General features: G+C 40.7%; 1 protein-coding gene across 5 annotated transcripts in view; it reads right to left on the reverse strand.

Annotated features, from left to right (window-relative positions):
• Nucleotides 1–364: 364 nt before the first annotated feature.
• The window catches only part of LOC144600137 (SH3 domain and tetratricopeptide repeat-containing protein 2-like), a 91,279-nt gene continuing 67,537 nt past the window's right edge, over nucleotides 365–24,106 (reverse strand). For 4 of the 5 annotated variants that reach the window (XM_078411585.1, XM_078411582.1, XM_078411581.1 and 1 more), the window contains 8 exons: nucleotides 21,416–21,549; nucleotides 14,789–16,465; nucleotides 13,321–13,501; nucleotides 11,694–11,844; nucleotides 10,815–10,937; nucleotides 5,691–5,841; nucleotides 2,941–3,137; nucleotides 365–571 (listed from right to left, as the gene is read on the reverse strand). In XM_078411585.1, coding sequence (XP_078267711.1) covers nucleotides 368–571; nucleotides 2,941–3,137; nucleotides 5,691–5,841; nucleotides 10,815–10,937; nucleotides 11,694–11,844; nucleotides 13,321–13,501; nucleotides 14,789–16,465; nucleotides 21,416–21,549 — 2,818 coding nt within the window. In that variant the 3' untranslated portion in view covers nucleotides 365–367. The remainder of the gene's footprint in view (nucleotides 572–2,940; nucleotides 3,138–5,690; nucleotides 5,842–10,814; nucleotides 10,938–11,693; nucleotides 11,845–13,320; nucleotides 13,502–14,788; nucleotides 16,466–21,415; nucleotides 21,550–24,106) is intronic. The other variant, XM_078411586.1, reaches the window with a different exon arrangement.

A 24,106-nucleotide genomic window follows, 5' to 3' on the forward strand; every position in this document is an offset into this window, starting at 1 on the left:
CATGTTTTGTTGCTCCCAGATGTTTCTATCTTATTCAACATGGTAACTGCAGTAAAACAAAATGTGAATCATTGTGACACATCCACAAGAAACTGTAAACTAAATTCTTCACTACTTTGAAAGTCTATGGTCCAGTTCCTTAAACCACAAGCTCATAGAATCCAATTAGCATCTCTGGTTACTAAATTGTTCATTTCAACTTTGTAGTTGCCCTTCGTACAGGTTTTCAGTTTCACCTTAGTTCTTGAACATAAAAGATAAATGTACTTGAACAAGCAATGTTAAGAAATTTGCTTTACATTTTTTTGTGGTTGTGATATGGCATTAGAGTTCACTTTACATTTTCAGTAACTTCACATTAGTTTGGTCATGTGCTCTGCTTGTTTTTGTGTAGCTTAGTGCTTAGTAGCTTTGCCTTCTCGACAAATTGAGAACATAGATCTTCATTCACAATGTAGTTCTTGTAAATGTTGGCAAGTTTAGTACAAATATTAAACAAATCTTCCTTGCTTCCTAGTTCAATAGCTGCAGCAAAAGCCATTTGGAAATAGCCAGCAGCATCGTAAGGGTCCTAAAAGAAAAGGAAAATAAGTTTTCAGTAGAGTAATAAATAAAGCAAAGATTCAAAATTCTTTTATTTACCACTGTTACTTCAAAAACCAGTCTTAAAATACAACATTAAATAAATGCCAAAGGGGAATCATTACTTTAACATGCCAGACTGGCACCTTCTGCTCATCTTTTAGTATGCGTTAGACAGGCATTTCATTTCTAATAAATTAAAACGATAATTCTTTTTTTTCAAGTATATTTTTTCCACCAACCATGGATCAGAGGGTCCCAACCCAAAACGTCATGTGTCCATGTGTCCTCCACAGATGCTGCTTGGCCAGCTGAGTTCCTCGAGCGCTGTTTTTTGCTTTCCATCTAAATATTTCCCATCCAATTCATTGAGGTGATTGTGGCTAAAATGGCCATTTTGTCCCCTCGTTTCTCGCCTTCTGTTTCGAGAGCTGGCACAGCATTTTTAGCCAACTTTGCACCCTTGCAGTTGTTAGGCCTTTTCATTATGGACACTCTTTGAATTATGTCTACTAGGAAAATAACTGCAGACGTTGGTACAAATCGAAGGTATCACAAAATGCTGGAGTAACTCAGCAGGTCAGGCAGCATCTCGGAGAGAGGGAATGGGTAACATTTCGGGTCGAGACCCTTCTTCAGACTGATGTCAAGGGGGCGGGACAAAGAAAGGATATTGGTGGAGACAGGAAGACAGTGGGAGAACTGGGAAGGGGGAGGGGAGCTTTAGATAGTTCCTCTGTCCCTCTCTTCCCCTCCCCCTTCCCAGTTCTCCCATTGTCTTCCTGTCTCCACCTATATCCTTTCTTTGTCCTGCCCCCTGGCATCTGTCTGAAGAAGGGTCTCGACCCGAAACGTCACCCATTCCCTCTCTCCGAGATGCTGCCTGACCTGCTGAGTTAGTCCAGCATTTTGTGATACCTTCGATGTCTACTAATATAGTACTTCAAAAGTCATTTTTGGAAGTGCACATGTCAACCATACTAACCTGGTCACACATATTCAATTCTTGAAAAAGTTACCTATTTTGCTTAATTATGCATAGCAACCTGCTTATAGTACCACACGAGAGACTGCAAATGTTGGAATCTGGAGCAACAAGCAAGCTGCTGAAGGAACTCTGCAAGTTAAGCACCATGTATCGAAGAAAAGAAATAGTCAATATTTTGATTGAAAGCCTGCATCAGGACTACGAATGGAAATGAGCCAGTATAAAGGGAAGGAGTGCGGTGAAACTGAAGTGAGAGGTGATTGGGGAGGGGTAATGGAGCCAGGTAGGGAGGTGGAGGGGGAGGGGTGGAGTTGGAAGGCAAAAGCAAGTAATTGATGGGAGGCTCAGAATAAAGAGAAATAAAGAAGGCAGATGGAGCTAAGTGAGTGGAGGATGAAGATGCAGATAGCTGCTGGAAAATGATAAGAAGAAACACAAAGGCTACCAGTGCTGAAATCTGATCAGTAAGGAAGGTGAAATCAGGCACCATTAGGGGAGAAGTGAATTGCAGATAGAGCAGATGCAGGTGGGGGAGGGAGGTATAAGCCTGCAAGTGAAATACATGTGAAGTAATGGTTGGAAACAGAAGGAGGAGGGATGAAAATGGGAGGTAGAGGGCAGGAGGGGTTTGGGAAATGGCACAATATATGAGAGGACCAGGAAAGGATTGGAGGAAAGGGTAGGTGGGAAACAGGCAGGAGGTTCCTCTGGTTTGCTTTGGGCCTTATCCTAACTGTGGAGTCAGCGAAGAATGGCCAGGTTGATGGAGGATGGAAAGGGAAGTTGAAATGACATGCAACTGGTAGCTCAGGGTGGGCTTTGCAGATGGAGCACAGGTGATCTCTAAATCAGTCATCACTTGATCTCACCAATGTAATGCTTTTACTTTGGAAGGTCCACAAGGAGGTATTTGGATAGGTTCATGTGTGAGATTTACTGGCATATAGGCCAAATACAGGAAAATGGGATTAGTTCAGGAAAGCACCTTGGTCGGCTGAAGAACCTGTTTCCGTGCTGTATAATTCAATGAATCAGCAAATCATCAGGCTCATAACCAACGAAGTGAAAAGATTTGCGGCAGAACTTCTTTTGTCATATCTTCTACCCCACCAATGGATCTTCTTTCAGAACAATGACAAAACTTGGAGACGTTTATGAATGTTTTGATTAGACCCCTGTGCATGTTACGGGAATCTTAGAGTCATGCAGCACTAAAGTAGTACCTTCAGTCCGCCATGTCTAAGCTGTTTACCAGCTGTACTAATCCTATTCACCCACATAAGGTCCATGTTCTTGATGAGCGGATCAAATGCATAATGCGATTTGAAAAATGTGCAAAAATTCCAATTAATAGAGAAATGCTTTCCCACCTTGAATTTGTGAAGTGTAATATCACCCAGTCTGAAATAAATTTTCACATAGTACTTTGCTTCCTTTGCAAACAGAAATATGTGAGAACTCAGGGACAGAGCCTTCAGGTAGTAGTTTTCAGCCATCTCATACTGCTGAAACAAATAGTACACCGTGGCTAGTCGATAAAAAGCAACACGTTCCTTTAGTTGGTCTCCTAATGATATTGCAAAAAAAAGTTGTTGAAATAGCCATGTCAGGAAAAGCAGTTATTGCTTAATTCATATTTATAACTTTATAGAAACATAGTTTAAAAAATAGAAAATTCAGGCAATAGGAAGCGATTTGGCTCAAAGTGTTTATGCTAGTTTCCCCCGCTGGAGTCATTTCTTGGAATGTAATTACCTTCTTTCCTAAAATAATGTTTTCCCCTTAAATGCTGGGTCTTTGCATATTGTTGTCAGTGGCAGTATTTTTACTCCCAATGCCCTATGCATTGCCAAAGTTATAGCAAGTCTCAGTAGTTTTGCTTTTGTATGCAGTTAAACACACAAGATCTGTGATTTGGAAACTTGAATGAATCCACTGATTTCACAAATTTAATCCAATTTGGCAGTCATTTATGTTTACGTGAGCTTTAGGAGCTCTTCTTATCTTGGCATAGATTGCAAACTTCCTTCTTGCCTCCTTCTGATTGTATAATATATTGGCAGGATGTGCTAGTCATCTTTCTATAAATTTGAACCTTCTAATAACGGCAATTATTTTACTTGATTTTACATTTTATTTTATGAAAAGCAAAGATCCTGCAGCCAGTTTGGAAAGACAGTGGGGGTGGGAAATTGGACTTCAATGGTCCTAACTTTTCAAATTATGTTTGCCTCAATTGTAAGACCCAAGTGTACTTCCTTATCCTTTGCAGGATTTGACGTTGTTTTATTGGTAAACATAATATAAAAAACAATATAAATGTTTCTTCTAACTTCTTCAATGAAATCCCACGAGCTGTTTGTTCAGTGATCCACAGCAGCACAATTCTTGCTTTCATTGAAAACGTATTCAAGGTCGAACTCAAGATTTTATTCAGTAACCAGAGATCTGCCTTCATCGATCATTTGAGTAATATATGCTAAAACCTGGCTCTTTACATATTCATTAGTTATTCTATGGTTTGCATGAGTGCTATTTGTAAGACAATTTCGTGTTGCTATTTCCCATGTCTAGATGCACGGCCATCAACATTTTGCCTTGAGTTTTTTAAGATTAACCTTTACGATACAAGCATTAATAGGTAAATTGAAATCCAAACAGAGGTCGTTCTTGCCAGCAAATGCACATTATAATGATGTGTAATAAAATGTATATAATCTCAATTACACAAGTAACCCAGTGGAGCCAAATAGCAGTGCAAAAGGTAGTTATGTATTTATATAGTGATCACAGCAAAAATAATTCTGTAGATTTTGAATAATTGTTTTTTTCTTTATACATGCACAGCGAAAGAGTTGCGTCCTTACAGCACCAGAGACCTGGGTACGATCATGACTGAGGGTGCTGTCTGTACCGAGTTTGTACATTCTTCTTGTGACCACGCGGTTTTTCTTTGGGTGCTCCGGTTTCCTCCCACACTACAAAGATGGACAGGTTTGTAGGTTAATTGGCTTTGGTAAAAATAGTCTCTGTACGGGCTGAACGCCGGTCGGCACGGACTGAAGGGCCCGTTTCCACGCTGTATCTCTAAAGTCTAAAAGTAAAGTCTAAATGTGCTCATTGGCAGCATTGAATGATATTGGGTTGCTTGAGCCAAAATTAGGAAGGTTATAGAACAGGACATATCAGAAATGGAAAGAAGGTCTTGAAACCCTCAGGAGGAACATTGTTTTTTCAAATTATGCTCCCAAAAAATTAAAGTGTGAAAACACCATGCTATGGTGCCAATAGTACACGCATTAGATTGCCCTAGAATTTCTCGGCACATATTTTGCAAGGGCGAAAGTAATTTTAATTCCTTACCAATAGAATTCATGTAAAATTTCGTACTAGTGCAGGTGTATCACAAACATAGCTTTGATCACTATTACTGTTATATCGTACTAATGTGCCTTTTCCTGCCTTCATGACAAAGGGAGTCATTGGCGACCATTTTCATTAATTCCAGAATACTGTTTTTTTGATGCTTACACAATTTGCTCGAAGATGCTGCTATACCTTCTGGGCACCATCACAAAGGGTTCCCCACTGTACACTAATAACTTTGACTCTCATTACTTCTTATCCCCAAGGTTTGGGCGGTACAGTGGTGCAGCTCTGGTGTTGCTGCCTTACAGCGCCAAAGACCTGGGTTTGATCCTGACTGTGAGTGCTATCTGTACAGATTTTGTACGTTCTCCCTGTGAGCACGTGGGTTTTCTCCGGGTGCTCTGGTTTATTCCCACACTCCAAAGACGTATGTTAATTAGCTTCGGTGAAATTTTAACTTGCCCCGAGAGTGTAGAATGGTGCTCGTGTACTGGGCGATTGTTGGTTGGTATGGACTCGGTGGGCTGAAGGGCCCGTTTCCATGCTGTCTAAATTCTAAAGTTTATTTGACTGACAGTTCCACTTGGAAGTTTCTCAGTATTGCATTAGGCCACACTCCTAACGACGTACTCTTAATATTAAATTTATGAATCACAAGGTAGTACAATTTTCTATTCATTAAATATAATTGAGGCATTAAAATTCTCAGAATAAAATTATTCTTATTCACAATATAAGAGAAATGACTCACCAGTGTTTACACTGAGTCTTACAGCTGTCTTTGCATAATCTAGAGCTTGCTCAAGATGGTTTAAAGAAATGCTAAGTTCAGTCAGTTTGTTAAAGAGTCTGAGCTCTACATCAAGGTCTTTCTTCATCCTTGCCAAAGGTACAGCCCCATCCTGTGGAATAATTCGGAGATTCATGACAAACCTTTAGATATACACTTGCACCAGCCTATTTAGCACTGCTTGTTTACTCAGAAAACACATTTACTCAGATCATATTAACAAAGGAACCCAAAAAAATTAAAGAATGAAGCAACAAAATTCCAAATTAATAGCATAATATCACTTCTTTCAGAAAATTATAGCGAGGCTCTTTTAAAAATCAATTATTTCAAAATGCAGTGACTTATTATCAAGGTAAATATGGAAGTACGTTTGCAAAGTACAAGATTGCACAACTGGTAACTATTTCAAGTGTTTTGTCTTTTATTGACTAAAGGAACCTTATTGCCCAGGATAGGTGGGGAACCGAAATAAAGCAGAAAATACTGTAAATACTTTGTGAATCAGGCAGCATCTGTGAGGAACAGGTTTAACATTTCATCAGTTAGAGATAAAACATGCTTTGAGGTGAACACAAAGGGAGGCTTGTGATAGGGTGGAAGGCTGAGGAGGCTAAATAACAAAAGAGATGATAAAAGTGGGGGAAACAGTGATAAAAGCTTCAGTAAATAACAAAAAGTACAGAAGGAAGAGATATAAATAAAATACGATGTAATTATTTAAAATTTATCAGAAGGGAAGGTTTGAATGCTAAAAGTAAGAAGTAAAAAGCCATTGATTAAGTGTAAATGTCAAAATGTCAAGCAAATCTGGAAGGCTGAAATGTGTTTTGTTGAAAGTTGCAATGTTATTCCTTGGGCTTATGATTGAATACTGGTTCCATGCAAGATAGTCTCTCGATTCACAGAGGGGGATTACCAGAATGATGCCTGGATTAGGGAATATTAGCTACAGAGAGAGGTTGGACAGACCTGGATTGTTTTCTGTGGTTGGAGGTTGCAGGGAGACGTGATAGAAGGATATAAAATGATGAGAAGCAGATAGGATAGGCAGGCAGAACGGTGTTCCCAGGATGGAAAAAAACATACCAGAGGACATTTCATTGCGTGATATCTACTATGTTTCACTATTGTTTAAGAAATTTAGACCAGCACATGACTGGGCACAGAATGGAAAGATACAGACGGGCAAATACAATTAGTTTCAATAGGTGAAAAGGTCAGTATGTACATGATGGGTTAAGTAGATAATTTCTGTGCTGTACAATTCTTTGACTCTAATTAATGCAAGAGGCAGTGGTTTGAGATGATTCTGGGGGTGAGTGTTATGTTACCTAAGCGAGTAGACATCACAGAACTCAGTCTGAAGAAGGGTCCTGACCCAGAATGTCACCTATCCTTGTCTTCTGGAGATAGGAGTATCTCAACGGGACAGGCAGCATGTCCGGAGAGAAGGAATGGGTGAGGTTTCGGGTCGAGACCCTTCTTCAGGTTAAAGTCAGGGGAAAGGAGATGCAACCTGACACATTGAGTTACTCCAGCAATTGCTATAATTTTTGTAAACCAGCATCTGTAGCTTTTTGTATCTGCCTTAGTGAATGTTTTTTAAATTAAATTGTGCTTGCCACATCCTTTGGGATCCTGATTATTTGTATTATAGGATTATTTCTGAAACTGTCATAACTCTGCTGTAATGTCGTCCTCCATTGTGGTACCATCCTCTGATGTGTCGTACTGCAGTTCTAAACATGATGAACTTCCATCAGAGAGCACTAGATGGTGCTATGTCTCATCTTTTTATTGTTTACATTTCAACATTGATTGCAACAGAAAGGCCAGTCTCCTGCTGTTCCATTAAACCCAAATAAATTTATATTTATTCATGTTCATGCAAGTTCTGCCAACAGAATATTTCAACATCTTTCCACTTGGATAAGCAATGATTCATATTCAAGCCCAAAGGTTGCATGATGGTAAGCAGTTCTCACAGTTTGGTCATTAGTCGCTGATTTTCACTGAGGCCTGAATGGGCAATGGTTTCATTGTTCTGCAGCAAGGGTTGCAGAGCATTTTCTGTGCAATTTCAGTCTCCAAAACATTTTTTAGTCTCCTTCGTAATATCTATTCCTCAGTCTTCATAATACTGATTCCTCAGTATATCTATTATGCCTATACTTTTACCAATATACCTTTTCTCAGTATTCTTCCTCACAATACCTATCCCTTTCATAATACCTATTCCTCACTCTTCCTCACCACACAAAACGTGATCAGTAACAATTATATGATCATCACATCTTTCTATCATCTATCTTGTTGATGCTATGGTGGAATTCCAATCATGTCACCTGGTTATGGGTGACCTCCACCTCGATATCTTCACGTAAGAAAGTGAGTTCTTCCACACTCTCAAATTTTCATACCATATGCAATTTTGCAAATATTGTTTCAGTCTCTGAGCTGGATAAGATATGAATGTTGACGTTGGTGGATTTCAATCAAGAGACAGAAGTAGAGATCCCACTTCTACTGGAAGCGACATACCTGTTTTACACTATCCTCCATCTTACCCTTGGATGGCGTAGTAATGTTGTTGCATGAATGGATTTTCAGTTAACTGCACATTGTCCATTGTAACTTCATCTGTAATCTGGCATCTGACAAACTGAAACTTCAGCTTCTGAATTATTGTTGCAGATGTTGTTGAATCAAGATAAGATTTTTATAGGAAGTTGGGAAATAATCCATTGTCACCAGATGAGTTTTTACATCAATCGTGAGGAGTTCTACTGCTACCTTTGTTAAGATCCATCAGACACACCTCATGTTCAAGTACAGGTCTCTTCGGTGGCCCTGCCAAGATTCACACACATGACATTTTCATGCATAATGCGTTCTTCATTCCTGGCCAGCACCACGACTCATAAGATCTCCTCAAACAGCTTTTCTTCTCAGATTTGCTGCAGATAAGTGTTCTGTCCAGCATTTCTCTCCTCACATTAATTTTGATACCATCACTCTTTCATGGCTGAAGACAGCTTCTCAAAAGTGATAAAAATAACAGTATTGGAAGTACAGGTACATTTCACGTACTGCTACTTTTTAAGAACAGCATTAAATCTTTAGTTTCATATCGTGATGTGTTTAGTGTAGATTGATAGCTCTGTAATACCTTCACTTGCTTCAATCAGACATGATTGTCTCTCATCTTACTGCTTCTAACTGTAAATAAACTTTTGAAGCTTCATAGATACTGCAAGGATTTTCTACAGACATTTCCCACCCGTTTACTAGTGGAACTTCTCATGTCTAAATGTCATAGCCAAATAGCCCTTTCCAAGTTTAAGTGTTGCATATCTTCAAAATCTGATTCTTTCAAGCCTCGTCATTGTACAATAATCAACAGCAATTTCCCCCAAAGCATTCCAATAGTCCAAACAAAGCTATGTTAAAAAAATTGGGCTTTGTTATTATATAGTTTTGGATTCTAGCATCAGAGACAAGGGCAGTACTGACCGCCCAAGCATAATTGTCTTTGAGAAGGCGATTCGCAATATTGTTGGGAAGAGAGTTCCAAGATCTAGCCCAGCAAAAATGAAGGAATAATGATATCTTTCCAAGTCAGAATGATATGCAACTTGAAGGGGAGCATTCAAGTGGTGGCATTAGTTTGTCCTAAGCCCTCTTTCTTGGTGGTAGATAGTTTGTGGGTTTGGGCAGTGCTGTGGAAGTAATCTGGGCAATATCTGCTTTGCATTCTGTAAAGGGTACACCATGTAACCACAGTGCATTGGTGGTGGAGGAAATGAGTGTTTAGCGTAGTCGATCAGATGCCAATCAATTAATAATATACATTCTATGTAGTGTTGAGCTTCTTGAATGTTGTTGGAGCTGCACTTATCTAAGAAAGAGGAGAAAATTCTGTATGTTCTCAACATGTGTCTTGTATGCGTTGGACTGTCACGAGGTGAACCATGCAGAAGGATAACTAGCCTCTGACCTGTGCTTGTCTTAGCATTTACGTAGCAAGTCTGGTTGAATTTGTGCTCGGTGATGACCATCAGGATATTTAACGATGGAGGGTACTTTGATAATAATCCCATTGAATATCAGGGGTAGGCAGTAAAACTTTCTTGTTGAAGACAGCCTTGATCTTTAGTGGTAGTGCCCTTTGGAGAATAGATCTTGGGATGCAAGTCAATTGCTCCCAGATAGTGGGAGCACGTGGATAGAGTAGTAAAGGTGGTATATAGCATGCTTGCCTTCATCAGTTAGAGTCTTGAATATAAAAAGTTGGAATGTCATATACCATCTGTAACAAATTTTGGTTCGGCCACAGTTGGACTATTGTGTGCAGTTCTGGTCATTACACTGGAGGAAGAATGTGAAGGCTTTGGAGAGGATGCAGAGGAGGTTCACCAAGATGTTGCATGTATTAGCTATAAAGGAGAGGTTGGACAAACTTGGATTGTTTTCTCTGGACTTTGTCAGAGGCTTAGGAAGACCTGATAGACATACATATAATTATGGGAGGCATTGATAAGGTAGATAGAGTCTTTATCCCAGGGTGGAAATGTCAAATACCAAAGTACATAGGTTCAAGGCGAGAAGAGGAAATTTTAAAGGAGTTGCACAAGGCAAGTTTATGAAAAAGAGAATAGAAGGGTAAGAGGGAGCTAGTATCCACCTATTGCTTGCCGGTTCTTGCTCCATTCCCCTCTCTAGTGTGGTACCGTCTGCTAATTTTCCCCTACTCCTTCAGCATAGATTAAAGATTTCAACCCGAAAAATTGATCGTCCATTTCTCTCCACAGATGCTGCTTGTGTACGTGACATTTTGGGTTCGGACCGATGGAGTCGGGGGGAAAGAGAGGCATGGGTGATGCAAAGCCTGGCCAGTCATAGATGGGTACAGGTGGAGGGGTTGCTGATTGCCAGATGGGTGGAGCAAGTGACAAAGGCTAGAGGTGAAAAGGAAATAAAAGACTGTCAGATAAGGATGGAGGAGCGAAATGTAAAGCTGGAGTGAACGGTAAACACAATATTTACTTTTATGATATTCAGTTATATTTTTCAACCACTTACCCTATAAAATGATACTGCTTTCTCTCGTTCTTTGTGTCCGTTGTAAAATACATCACCGGCTGCTTCGTTTATCGTCATGGTAAAGTGCATGTTCTCCATTCTCTCAGCTGTCTGCACAGCAGCCTGATTGATTCACAAGTTTCATCAAAAATACAAATCAAATGTTGCAAGTTTTGAAACAGGAATTGTTCAGATCTACTAGAATAACTTAATAGAATAATCAAAAGAAATTGTGGATGGGGATGTATTTCTTTTGGACAGAACTTACATAACATTGTTCGTAACATTGGTTCATAACATTAGAAAAAAATAGCAGCTAAATTCAAGACTTGGGGCAGCAAATGCATGTGTCGCAAATCTGGTCCATTCCTTAAGAGGAGAAATCCTCAAATTTAAAGGTCTTTGCCCGGTGTTAATGGGGTACAATGTCCACGCCATCATGTTGGGCGACTTTCTATACTTTCTGTACTATTAAACCACCTGCCCCATTTCAACAGAAAAGTTTCTAAAGTGCCAGTTTCTTTTGGCTGTATATGGAATTTGGGAATCCTACAATCTGCACACCAGCCAATTATTGAGAAACTGTGCCTTAAGGAAACTTGCAAAAGCTGTCTTAGACTTTTTGTGGGTGCAGCAGACACTATTGCCCCATCAAAGCCCTTTCTCCCCGTTCAACCACTGAATGTATATAACTCACTGGCAGCCTTCAAATGTGGAGCTACAACAGGTGCCTGTATTGCAACTTGACTCTCAGATTTTAACAAGGCAGTTTCTTCAAGATTGTGAGATGGCCTTGATGGGGGATAGGGGTGCAATTTTGTTGTCGGTGTGGCTGATTCGATTTACATGCTAATATTTTCAACTCAAAGCAACTGGTACCTGTAGGTATAGTTCGACCAGTTCATCTTTTTCCATCATGTAATATGTTTTGCCGGCCATCAACCAGGCTTCTGCCTCCTTGCTGTGCATTCCCAGATCAATAAAGTTCTTCAGGTTCTGTTTGGTGTAGCTTAGAGATAACCTGTAGGAACTAACAATTGAAATTCTTTTACTTCCAACATTTCAACTATTACTTAAGAAGGATGTACAAAATGCTTGATAAATCAAGATATAATGAGACAGGTCTTCCTTCTACTGCCACTGCAACATGCTGTTTGCTCTTGCACGGTGCTGGGTCTAGCCCTCTGCAGGCGACTAGTTCCTAATTATTGCATACAGAGCAAAAGGCTTCACTCAGTCTTAGTAGCCAGCTGCTCTCTCAGGCCTCCAGCCACATGCTCAGCAGTTATAAAAACCAGCAGTTATTTAATGTTTATAAATGTCGTTGACAATCACCAACTTTCAATGTCTCTTGGGACCTACAAGGCACAAACAAATAAAAGGCCTAAAATTATTTATATATTCTCTCACTCACTTACACTCTCCCTCACAACGCACGCGTGCGCGCTCTCGCCTACTCTCACGCGTGCCCTCTTTTGCCCTCATTCACGCACACACTCATGCAGTTACAAAAACCTCATAAGCACAAAAAAAGAGTGCTAGAGGAGCTCAACGGTAACTTCTGTGGATGGAAACAGACAGACAACATTTCAAGTCAGGACACAAAAAGCTGGAGTAACTCAGCGGGTCAGAGAGCATCTCTGAAGAAAAGGAATAGGTGACATTTCGGGTCGAGACCCTTCTGAAGATGCTGTCTGACCCACTGAGTTACTCCAGCTTTTTGGGTCTATCTTCAGTTTAAACTAGATTCTGCAGTTCCTTCCAACATGTTCCATGTCAGGATCCTTCTTTAGATCCCAACCAGAAACGTTTTCTGTCCATTTCCCTCCAAAGATGCTGCCTGGCCTGCTGAGTTCCTCCAGCAGTCTATTCTTTGCTCATGATGCCAGCATTTGCAGTCTCTAGTGTCTACTTAAACATCTTGCCTGTCTCTTACAGCCAAATACATCATATTCGCTTCAAACGGGACTGCTGTACTTGTGGCAGGTTCAACCAGGCACAGGCAAGTTGAACCTGGGCAACTAGATTCAACTAGGCAAGTTGCCAGGCTAGAAAGCTGGGAAAACTGCAGGCAATGGTGTTGCACCAGTGGACTCCCTGAATAGTACAAACAGGCCTCAGGCCTGCACTCTACTGAGCAAGAAGTCTACTTCATCCAAGTAGCTGCAATATAGCCCATGACCAATTTGCCTGTGAACAAATCTGGTTCATTATCTGTAATGTAGTAATGTATTACTAAATGAAGTATTTTATATTCATACCAAATTAAAAGACTCCTTGAATATGCATTTTCATCAGTCTGATGCATTAGCACTGTTTCTTTCACTACAGATGGTGAGTGTTGTTATCATATTAAACCTTCAATGAACAGAACAGTTAAATAAGTATTTATAATGAAAATATAAACAGCGTAATCATGTGGGCTGTCTCTGGATTACTAAATTGTGATGAAATGCTTTAGTCAATTTGGTATTCATGTAGTAGACTTCCAAATCATTTCACTTACCTTTGTGTGTTAAATGTAAAGCAAAGATGACTTAGAATAGTCAACATTTTCATCTCCTGTTCTTTGTCCTTTAACCTCTGAGTGAGTACCAACCAGTGCTCATAATATGTAATGCATTGCATTTTATCATGTAAAACCTTTCCACAGAATCTGCAGAGTTGTTCCATGGCCTGGATTTGGTCTAGGTAAAAATATATATTCAAATGAAAACAGGGAAGGAAGCTTAAAGAGTAATTGTGGGCATTGCTCTGGGGAAACATGACAAGAAAATTAGAACTCAACATTGTAGGGGGAAAAATCATATAAGTTGAAGCTTTACATAACAGCAATATTCCCTGTCATAGGGAGCCTCTCATCGACACATTAAGAGCTGTTGTGGTTCAAAGCAACCAGATAAATAGAAAGATCACCCATATCATAAGCTGGCAAAGTTATTTTTGACAAATGGTACAGAAGCAGATGTTTGGGCATTCTAACAAAAGTTTCTAGAGATGTTGGAATCTAATTTTCTGAATTTGCTCCTGTACATTTAGACAATAGACAATTGACAATAGACAATAGGTGCAGGAGTAGGCCATTCGGCCCTTCGGCCCTTCGAGCCAGCACCACCATTCAATGTGATCATGGCTGATCATTCTCAATCAGTACCCCGTTCCTGCCTTCTCCCCATACCCCCTGACTCCTCTTCCTAAAGAGCTCTATCTAGCTCTCTCTTGAATGCATTCAGAGACTTGGCCTCCACTGCCTTCTGAGGCAGTGAATTCCACAGATTTACAACTCTCTGACTGAAAAAGTTTTTCCTCATCTCCGTTCCAAATGGCCTACCCCTTTATTCTTAAACTGTATTTTTAATGATACTTGTGAATCAATCAGTCTTCTGCTCATTTCTTTTTCTGTTCATTTTATTTTTGGTTTATTCTATTCTCACTGTTATCCATTATACTTTTTTTTTTCAGTCTGCTTGTTTATTTTTTACTCATTTGTTATTCTTTCGCCAGTGACTGCACCTCAGAATACCTGTCTGACTGTAATGTGCTTAGAATCGAGCGAAGCCCGTGAAAATGACCCTCTATCAACGTAGATTAGTTCAGTTGCTTAGACCTTTTGTTTTGTTTTAATTATTTTCTTGAAGAGTATTGAAAAGTTAAGAAAGAGAGACGGGAGATGACCACCCGCTAGTTGTTTCAACCATTTAATAAGATGATCTTGCCCCTCAAGCGCACATTCCTATCTGATATCTGTTGGCCCCTTTAGTACTTAAAAGTATAAAAGATATTCTAAGTCGTATTTAACTATTTTCTGGTTTGTTTTTTCCAAGGCATGCAAAAGCAACAATCCACCATACCCAATTCCCGTCCACCTTAATTTTCTGGCAAATATATTTGACTTGTAATAACAAAAGTGTAAACATCACATTCGCAAGTCTGTGGCATGGTACGAAGTCCCAAATTATTTGTGATAAACTTACAATGAACATTATTGGTTTTCATGGCAGTAAGAAGTGCTAGCTCATAATGCAGTCTCCCTTCGTTTCTCATGCCCCTGTCTATGTAGTATTGTCCCAAACTCAGGAGAACTTGCACATAACCCACTTCCAAGCAGTAGTCTTGCATTTGTAAATACAGATTTAACGATTTCCTGAGGTAGCGTCCAGGCAGTGCAAGTACTTTACAACACAGAGTCAGAGACCCAAAGTTAGCATGAGCAATGGCTTGGTTACATTTTATGCCACTTTCTTCTGCAGTTACTATTGCACAATAGCAGTTTTCCATTGCTTCTTTTAGCCTGGTGTTCTTTCTTAGAGAGAGTGCCAGCATGTTGTGAACAATTCCCTGTTGTATAGGGTTGTGTGTTTCAAGCGTCGATTCCAAAAGCGAATTCAATATTTCTGATGCCAAGATAGGCTGATTGTTTAGAACATATAACCATGCAAGAGAAAGATAGGCTTTGTAAGCTCCTCCATCACTGATGCAGCTTGCTACTTCTGCAGACTTTTTCATGTAATTAATTGCCCTTTCATACACCTTATGTTGCTGAAATAAATTAGCCAACGCAAAGTTCAAATCCCTCAGGATGTCAATGTTGCCAATTCTAGGTGAGAGATCTAAAGCCTCTTGAAGGTAAAATGCAGCCTGTGAAGGGATTTCACCCGTACAAATTTCTTGTGAGTTAAACTTTGCAATTGTTTCAATAACAAAATCTGCCTTCTGCAAAGAACCAAACAACGTGCTACTTGAGCCAGGTTGAGAAAATCTTAAAGCTGCCAGTGCAAGCTGTGGTAAGCACTTTTTGTTGTAGATGTAACTTAAAATCAAATGCACATCTATTGGGACTATGTTGTTTTGTGAACTGAAACTATTTGAAAGAAACTGCAAATGTTCAGCAAAGAATAGTGTCTCTTCAGACTTTCCACTTTCTAAAAAGAGTTTTGCGATTAGAAAACAACTACGTGCCTCCAGGTGATAATCATTGACAATCATTGCTTTTTTGAGGAGAATGTTAAGTATCTCCAGCTCATTCTCTGAACTGAAGACATGGGACGGGATGCACAGAAGGAGAGTTGCAGCCTTTTCCACAAGGGTGTGAGATTTCACTTTCATTTTTAGCTTCAAGTACACCGATGCCAAGTTCACATATAAAGCAGTCAACAGATAGAGGTCGGAAAATGTCCCTTGTACCAGAGACATTGCTTCTTCAAAGTATATTCTGGCCTGTGAGAATCTGAGTCTTTTAGCACAGAGTCTTCCCAATAGGAAACAGATTCGGCAGTATGCCCAATGTTTGTCATACATTTTGGCCATCTCCCTTGCCATTTCCAAGTACTGCAAAACTTCTTTCTCTTCAGTTATTCCATACAAGATGGAGCCTAAGAAAGAAAAGTTCAAGTCATAGAAATGTCTGAAATGTGGAATGTATTCCTTCTGGTTTAGAAATAATAGTAAAGGGTCAAATACTTCGGGATCATTCATCTCTTCGAGACTAAGGCCTATATAAAATATCGGATGATTAGGTTGATCCTTTTCTGGAACAATTTGTTCTATTTCCTTGTATTTTGAAGGGTTCACATCAGGAATGTTGTTGTCAGGAGCAAGTCCATCTTGCTTAGACAGTTGGTGCTGGTCATATGTGAAAGGAAGTAAGTCCCCTGTGAAAATATGAAGAACAGCAAAGGGTAAATTCTTCAGAAATATATACAAATTAATTAAAACATGCAAGAACAGAAATGGCTCTTGATGTTGTTATAGAACTCGCAATGCATGTGGTCACAGCCAAAATAAATTGGAAAAACGTCTGCAATAAAATATTCACTGGAGAAAGGTTGTACAAATGTTGCCTAACATCATTGTACGAATCATCGCCTAACATTGCCAACAATAATTTTTAAGTTTATTTATATTGTTTGTCAAATGTAATCATTAGAATGCATCCATTCATTGAATTAAGTAATATTCCAACATGGAGGGAATCTTCAATAACTTTTAAATTCTGGAAATTGTCCACGCAAATCATTGACAAAGTAGTTAGCCTTAAGTTACACAAACAACATATTTCACAGTTAATTCAGAACATTTCTTTTTAAAAAGAAGGCTGCGCTTATTTTTGTACTCACCAAGTTTAGCATCGACTTCGAGGCAGATATTGTGCTGTCTGAGACCCCTGGCTCTACTGCATTTGATCTATGCCATTTCTCATAGTATTGTCCCATGAATGAAACTCTGCTGAGAGGCTAATATCATCAGTGTGCTACAGCCCAGCATGATGATAGCCTTTTATTGCATTATTGCTAGCCACACAGGGAGAATGGTGTTGAGCACTGGAGAGCTGCACCAGATGCTAAATGTGAATGTGTTTGACATTCCCAAACATTTAATAACACCAGGATTTTTTTTTAACCCATGTACTTAAAGCAAATACACTTTAACTTAACTAAAATCTTATAAAATTGCCTACTTCCAGCAGGTGTTTCTTCCCATTCATTTTCATGAGACTGCATTAATGTCGCAGCAGCTTAGCAGGTGGAGAGCTGACAAATCTGTGCTGTCCATTTGGAATCTGCTGGGAGCTCAACATCACTGTACAAACAATTGCCAGTTTACCCCACATCTCTAACCATGGGGTTGGTTAAAAACACCACGTTTATCCACTTCTGGAAGTGGAGGACACTAGGCACTTTCCTTGTGAATTCCCCAACTCTGAAGATCCCAAGAGCTAAATGCATACAGTGGGTCATATACACCGATGGATTAAGTACAAGGCTTCATGAAAAGTATGTTTAAAGACCTTTGGAAAAATAAACAGTACATGGTTTATTCTGGTTGATGGTTTTTAAGAATGACTTTACTATTTGTTCCATGTAAGAAGGAACTGCAGATGCTGGTTTAAACCGGAGATAGCCACAAAAAGCTGGAGTAACTCAGCGGAACAGACAGCATCTCTGGAGAGAAGGAATGGGTGACGTTTCGGGTTGAGAACCTTCTTCAGACTGGATAGGGATAAGGGAAACAAGAGATATAGACGGTGATGTGAAGAGATAAAGAACAATGAATGAAAGATATGCAAAAAAGTAACGATGATAAAGGAAACGGGCCATTGTAAGCTGTTTGTAGGGTGAAAATGAGAAGCTAGTGTGACTTAGGTGGGGGAGGGATAGAAAGAGAGGGAATGACGGGGCTACCTGAAATGAGAGAAATAAAAATTCATACCACTGGGCTATAAGCTGCCCAAGTGAAATATGAAATGCTGTTTAGTCTCACTCTGACAATGGAGGAGACCTAGGACAGAAAGGTCTGTGTCGGAATGGGAAGGAGAATTAAAGTGTCCAGCAACCAGGAGATCAGGTAGGTTTAGGTGGGCTGAGCGAAGGTATTCCGTGAAACGATCGCCCAGTCTGCGTTTGATCTCGTCAATGTATAAGAGTCCATATCTTGACAACGGATACAGTAGATGAGGTTGGAGGAGGTGTAAGTGAACCTCTGCCTAACCTGAAAGGACAGTTGAGGTCCCTGGGCAGAGTCGAGAGAGGAAATATAGAGACAGGTGTTGCATCTTCTGTGGTTGCAGGGGAAGGAACTTTGGGAGGAGGCGGTTCGGGTTGGAAGGGATGAGTTAACCAGGGAGTTGAAGAGGGAACAGTCTTTGCTGAAGGCAGAAAGGGGTGGAGATGGAAAAATGTGGTTAATGGTGGAATCCTGTTGGAGGTGGCGGAAATTTGGGAGGATTATTTGTTGTATGCGACAGCTGATGGGTGAAAGTTAAGGACTAGGGGGACTCTGTCTCCGTTGCGATTAGGGGGAGGAGGAGAAAGGGCGAAGCTGTGGGTTTCCAAGGAGACACGAGTGATGGCCTCATCTATGATGGGAGAGGGAAACCCCCGTTCCCTAAAGAATGAGGACATCTTGGATGTCCTAGTATGGAAGACCTCATCTTGGGCGCAGATGTGGCATAGACCGAGGAATTGGGAGTAGGGATAGAGTCTTTGAAGGAGGCAGGGTGGGAAGAAGTGTAGTCAAGATAGTTGTGGGAATCAGTGTGTTTGTAATAGACGTCAGTCAATAGTCTATTTCCTGTGATGGAGACTGCGAGGTCAAGAAAGGGGAGGGAGGTGTCAGAGATGGTCCAAATAAATTTGAGTGCAGGGTAAAAATTGGTGGTGAAGTAGATGAAGTCTATGAGTTTTGCATGGGTGCAGGAGGTAGCACCGATGCAGTCATCAATGTAACGGAGATAGAGTTCGGGGATAGGGCCAGTGTACGCCTGGAACAGGGATTGCTACAAAGAGGCAGGCACAGCTGGGGCAACATGGGGGTGCCCATAGCTACGCCTTGAACTTGGAGGAAGTGGGAGGAGTCAAAGGAGAAGTTTTTGAGGGTGAGGACCAACTCCGCTGGGCGATGTAAAGTGCTTTTAGAAGGAAATTGGATGGTTCTGCAGTCAAAGAAGAAATGGAGGGCTTTAAGGCCCTCCTGGTGGGGGATGGATGTGTGGAGTGACTGAACGTCCATAGCAAAGATGAGGGAGTGGGGGCTCGGAAAGCGGAAGTCATTAAAGAGACGAAGGGCATGTGAGGTATCTTGGACATAGGTCGAGAGAGATTGGACCGGGGGGGATAAGATGGAGTCAAGCTGTGTGGAAATCATTTCAGTGGGACAGGAGCAGACAGAAACAATGGGTCTGCCAGGGCAGTTGTGTTTGTGGATTTTGGGGAGAAGGTAAAACCGGGCTGTGCGGGCCTGGGAAACAATAAGGTTGGAGGCTGTGGAAGGCAGACAGCCAGATGTGATGAAATCAGAAATGGTGTTTGAGATGAAGGCCTGGTGCTTGTCTGTGGGATCATGGGGTTCCGTCAGTTTCGCTTGGCCTCCAACCTATCACAGCCTGTCCCTTTGGACCCCCCCCCCCCCCCCAACTTCTCCATAAATTAAAGCATGACTGTTTAATGTTTTTTGATAGTCTTGTTAATTAAACGAAACATTAACCAATTTTCTCTTTACACGAAATCTAGCTGGCTACTCATTGTGTCTTCTGTATTTCATCCTGCGGTCAGCTTTGATTTTGTGTGTAACTTGTGAGGTAGAACTTTAAGCACAATTGTTTTGCACCCGAAGAGTCGTGGACTCCATTTACACTTGGTGGACTGAGTCATAGCACCGAAAAACCACATATACTGAAATGGAAACCCTGAAATAGAAACTGAATCTGTCTCAAATTCATCCACTCCCTTGGAATGGGGGCTAACAGGAAGCAGTTTTTTTTACTACAGCAAAGCAAGTTTCTTGCACCTTAGGAAAGACAATGTAGCCAATATAATCAATCACAATCACAATCACAATAAAACTTTATTAGCCAAGTATGTTTTGCAACATACGAGGAACTTCATTTGCCATACAGTCATAACAATAAAAAGCAACAGGACACACAAAATACATTTTAACATGAACATCCACCACAGTGACTCCTCCACATTCCTCACTGTGATAGAAGGTGAATAAAAGTTCAATCTCTGCCTTCTTTGTCCTCCAGCGGTCGGGGGCTCTAACCTTCCGTTGACGGGATGATCTTGACACCCCTAGCCGGCGGTGAGCCTTCCTCGTCGGGGCGATCAAGCTTCTTCATTGGGGGTAGGGGGGGGTCTCAGCTCCCCCACGCCGGTGATCTACCTCGGGTCGGGACCAGTCGAACCTCGTGCAGCTTTTGGAGCTCCCGACTGGTCTCAACCTGAGACTGCGAGCTCCTGATGTTAAAGTTCATTGGCTGCATTGGAGCGTTGATCCCAGGCAAGGGATCGCAGGCTCAGATGATAAGTCCACGCCCCCGCGGTCAGTCCCAGGCAAGACCTCCAGCTCCGTGATGTTAGGCCGCAGAGCGACTAGAGATACGATCCGGAAAACAATCGCATCTCCGGCAAGGTAAGAGATTGAAAAAAAGTTTCCCCCGACCCCCTCCCCCACCCCCCACATAAAACATTTACACAAACTTTTAAAACCTTCAAAAAATAACAAAAAGAGTGAATAGGACAGACAGACTGTAGGCGAGGCAGCCATCGTGCGGCGCCCCCTGGTGGAACTATCTAGAGTTGAATCCATAGGATTAAGAAAAGCAAGAGGTTTCCTTCAAGCCCAAAGACAACCTAGTAAGCCATGTCTTATTGGAACTTCATTCTGTGATCCGCTATTCATCAAGACCTCTCTCAAGGCCAGCCAGCACAGCCATTAAGAACCTTTATTCATGTGATGATCCTAATAACAACCCTCCCTCCAACCTTCTCAATGGTGATTCAGTCACTATATCCAAAGACTTACTCTTATACAATTCATCTCTGTGAGACAGGTTTCCCTTCCAAAAAGTCTTGAGCATGTCTGCATGTGATTAGGAACAACACTTAGCTCACTCCTGAAGGTTCAGTTCTTCAGGCCATTTCTGATACCTGTTCTTCTAGATGTTCCAATCTCAAAACACACTGCCTTTTTTCCCCCATGCCCCACAGGGGTATAAAAGCCAAGAGTGTCCTGTTACAAAATAAATCACACATCTGGAAATAGAGAGAAATGGATTAATAATTGAATGTTCATCTAAAAAAATAATGAAGAAAACACACCTAATCGATAAACAGTGTCGACATCAGTTTGGGAGAGTTTGTTCAGGAGATTGATACAATGCTTTTCATCAGGTTTTCTGAACATGTTCAAAGAAGACTTTTCTTCATCGCTTAAGAATAAAAGATGGCTTTCCCTGTGAATTAAAAATTAAATATTAAGTATGTCTAACATTCACTAATTTGTTTCCACAAAACAATGAGCTTTAGTACCAAATCTTCCTTCAAATTAAAAAGGAGGAAAAACCTAGCATTTAAAATGAAAATATTTCTACGTGTGAAATCATAACACATGCCTTAACTTGAAAAATGTATTCTTGGCAAATGGAAGAGGCACAAATGGAAGATGGACATTTTTAATACCTTGTCATTCAGCATAGCTGATACCTTGTCAATCTTTAATACTTGTCCGTCAGCGTACACAAATGTTTCACCTTTTATCACAGTGGAATGCAAATAAATTTTTTAATTGATCCTTGGGAGGAAATAAATGATACTGAAGATGAAAATGAAATGGTTAGTCTACTAATTTCATTTCCGTCCTCTTAATATTTCAATGGGAACTTTTCACATTATGACCCTAAATCAAAGCATGCTATTAAATCAACGTTTTATGATGCAGCTATGACCTCAATGCCATTTACCAGCCTAAAGGGGAGAGTGCATATGAATGTCCTTCCAGGGAATAGACAATAGACAATAGACAATAGGTGCAGGAGTAGGCCATTCAGCCCTTCGAACCAGCACCGCCATTCAATGCGATCATGGCTGATCACTCTCAATCAGTACCCCGTTCCTGCCTTCTCCCCAAGAGAAAGGGAACAAAAAAGCTAAATGTTAAAATTCTCGTTCAGGCTCCACAACAATAATCTCAGCTACAGCAACTTTTTTTCCCCTTTTCAGTGAACATTACTTCCTCTCACTTTACATACCTGATAGCTGGCTAGTGCACTTGCTTGGAGCCAGCAATCTACAATGAGACACCCTTTAGCATTAGTAAAATGTTTGGACCTTAAAACGGATTCTGGAATCCCAAGGGATCAGGGGTCTGAGGCCACTTCCTCTGCTAGCCAGCCAGATGAGAGTCAAGGCTGCAAGACAATGCCATAAAGCATCTTAAAACAACTTGTCTATCAATTCCACTTCCTTACATGATCCTAATATTTCTCTGGATTCTTGCAGATATACCAGGCTCAGCAATTTAAACACTCAGCAACTGAACACTACAGTTCCCTGGGATAGATAACTAGAAAGATTCACCATACCCTGTGTTAATACATTTCTTAGCTCAGTCTAAATGTCCTTCCCTTTATTCTAAGACTGTGAGCGTAGATTGAGACTTGGTAAGATTGAGAGTAGGGGATGGAGTTCACTTGAACTCCATCTGATAGGTCCAGATTTACTCCTGAGAACTGTCTTATCCTGGACATAGATGAGATGACAAGGGGTCGGAAACTCAAACAAAACAATGCCAGTCAGGCAAAATCTGTACAAAGAAAAGTGGCTTGTTTTCCTCTTTGTCTTAGTTCCAACGAAGGATCTTTGACCCAAAATTATAACTTAATGTTTCTCTCCACAGATATTGCCTGGTCTGCTGAGTTACTCACATTTTCTATTTTTTGTTTTAGTTTCCAGAATTTGCAGTTTTACTGACAGAGGCCGATAGCAGAGAAAGAGATTAAGTCATGTAATCTTATAATGGCAGACAGTACCATCATCAGATGAGTCGCAGATCTGCAACAGAGATAATGCTTCACAGAATTTAATAGCATTTAGAATATTTCTTCATGTACCAAATACAAGTCAAGTAAAACTACTAATTATCAAACTGTACTTTTTATCTTTAGCCGTTGGCATTTTCTGGTATCCATCCCAAGACTAAAGCAGCTCAAGCTCAAAGTGTATTTGATCACACTGCATTTGAATAACTGCAGATCTATTCTCTCCCTCAGGTGGGGATTAACACATTGTCTGATGCACAACAGTCTGTCACCAGCTTTTAAAAGTTCATACGTTCATAAATCATAGGTGCCGATTTAGGCCACTCGGTCCATCAAGTCTACTCTGTCATTCAATCATGGCCGGCCTATCTTTGCTTCTGAACCCATTCTACAATCTTCTCCCCATAGCCTTTGACACCCTTACTAATCAAGAACTTGTCAATCTCTGCCTTAAAAATACCCAATGACTTGGCCTCCACACTTGGCAATGAATTCCACAGATTCACCACCCTCCGATTAAAGGAATTCCTCTTCATCTCCTTTCTAAAAGCATGTCCTGATGCTGTGCCCTCTGGTCTTAGACTCTCCCACAAGTGGAAACATCCTCTTCACATCCTCTCTATCCAGGTATTTCACTATTCCGCAAGTTTCAATGAGGTCCCCCTCATCTTTCTAAATTCTAGCGAGTGCAGACCCAGAGCCAACAAACGTGAATCACACGTTAACCCAATCTCACTTCAGAAGAATGGTGACTCAGTGGAAGGAGGAAGCAAGCATCATGGCTGCAAGCATCATCAAGCATCAATGCTTCCAAGATGGCGCCCAATCCAGATGGCGATTTGTATGCTAGCCACAGAAGCTGTTCACTATACCTCGGTACACGTGACAATAAAGTAAACTGAACCGAATGCATCAATTTGCTGTTCATCAGACATCGAAGCTGCAAGTCCATTGCTGTGACGTGAACCTCCCC

The sequence above is a fragment of the Rhinoraja longicauda genome, chromosome 14 (assembly GCF_053455715.1).
Source record: "Rhinoraja longicauda isolate Sanriku21f chromosome 14, sRhiLon1.1, whole genome shotgun sequence".
Classification (NCBI taxonomy): Eukaryota; Metazoa; Chordata; class Chondrichthyes; order Rajiformes; family Arhynchobatidae; genus Rhinoraja; species Rhinoraja longicauda.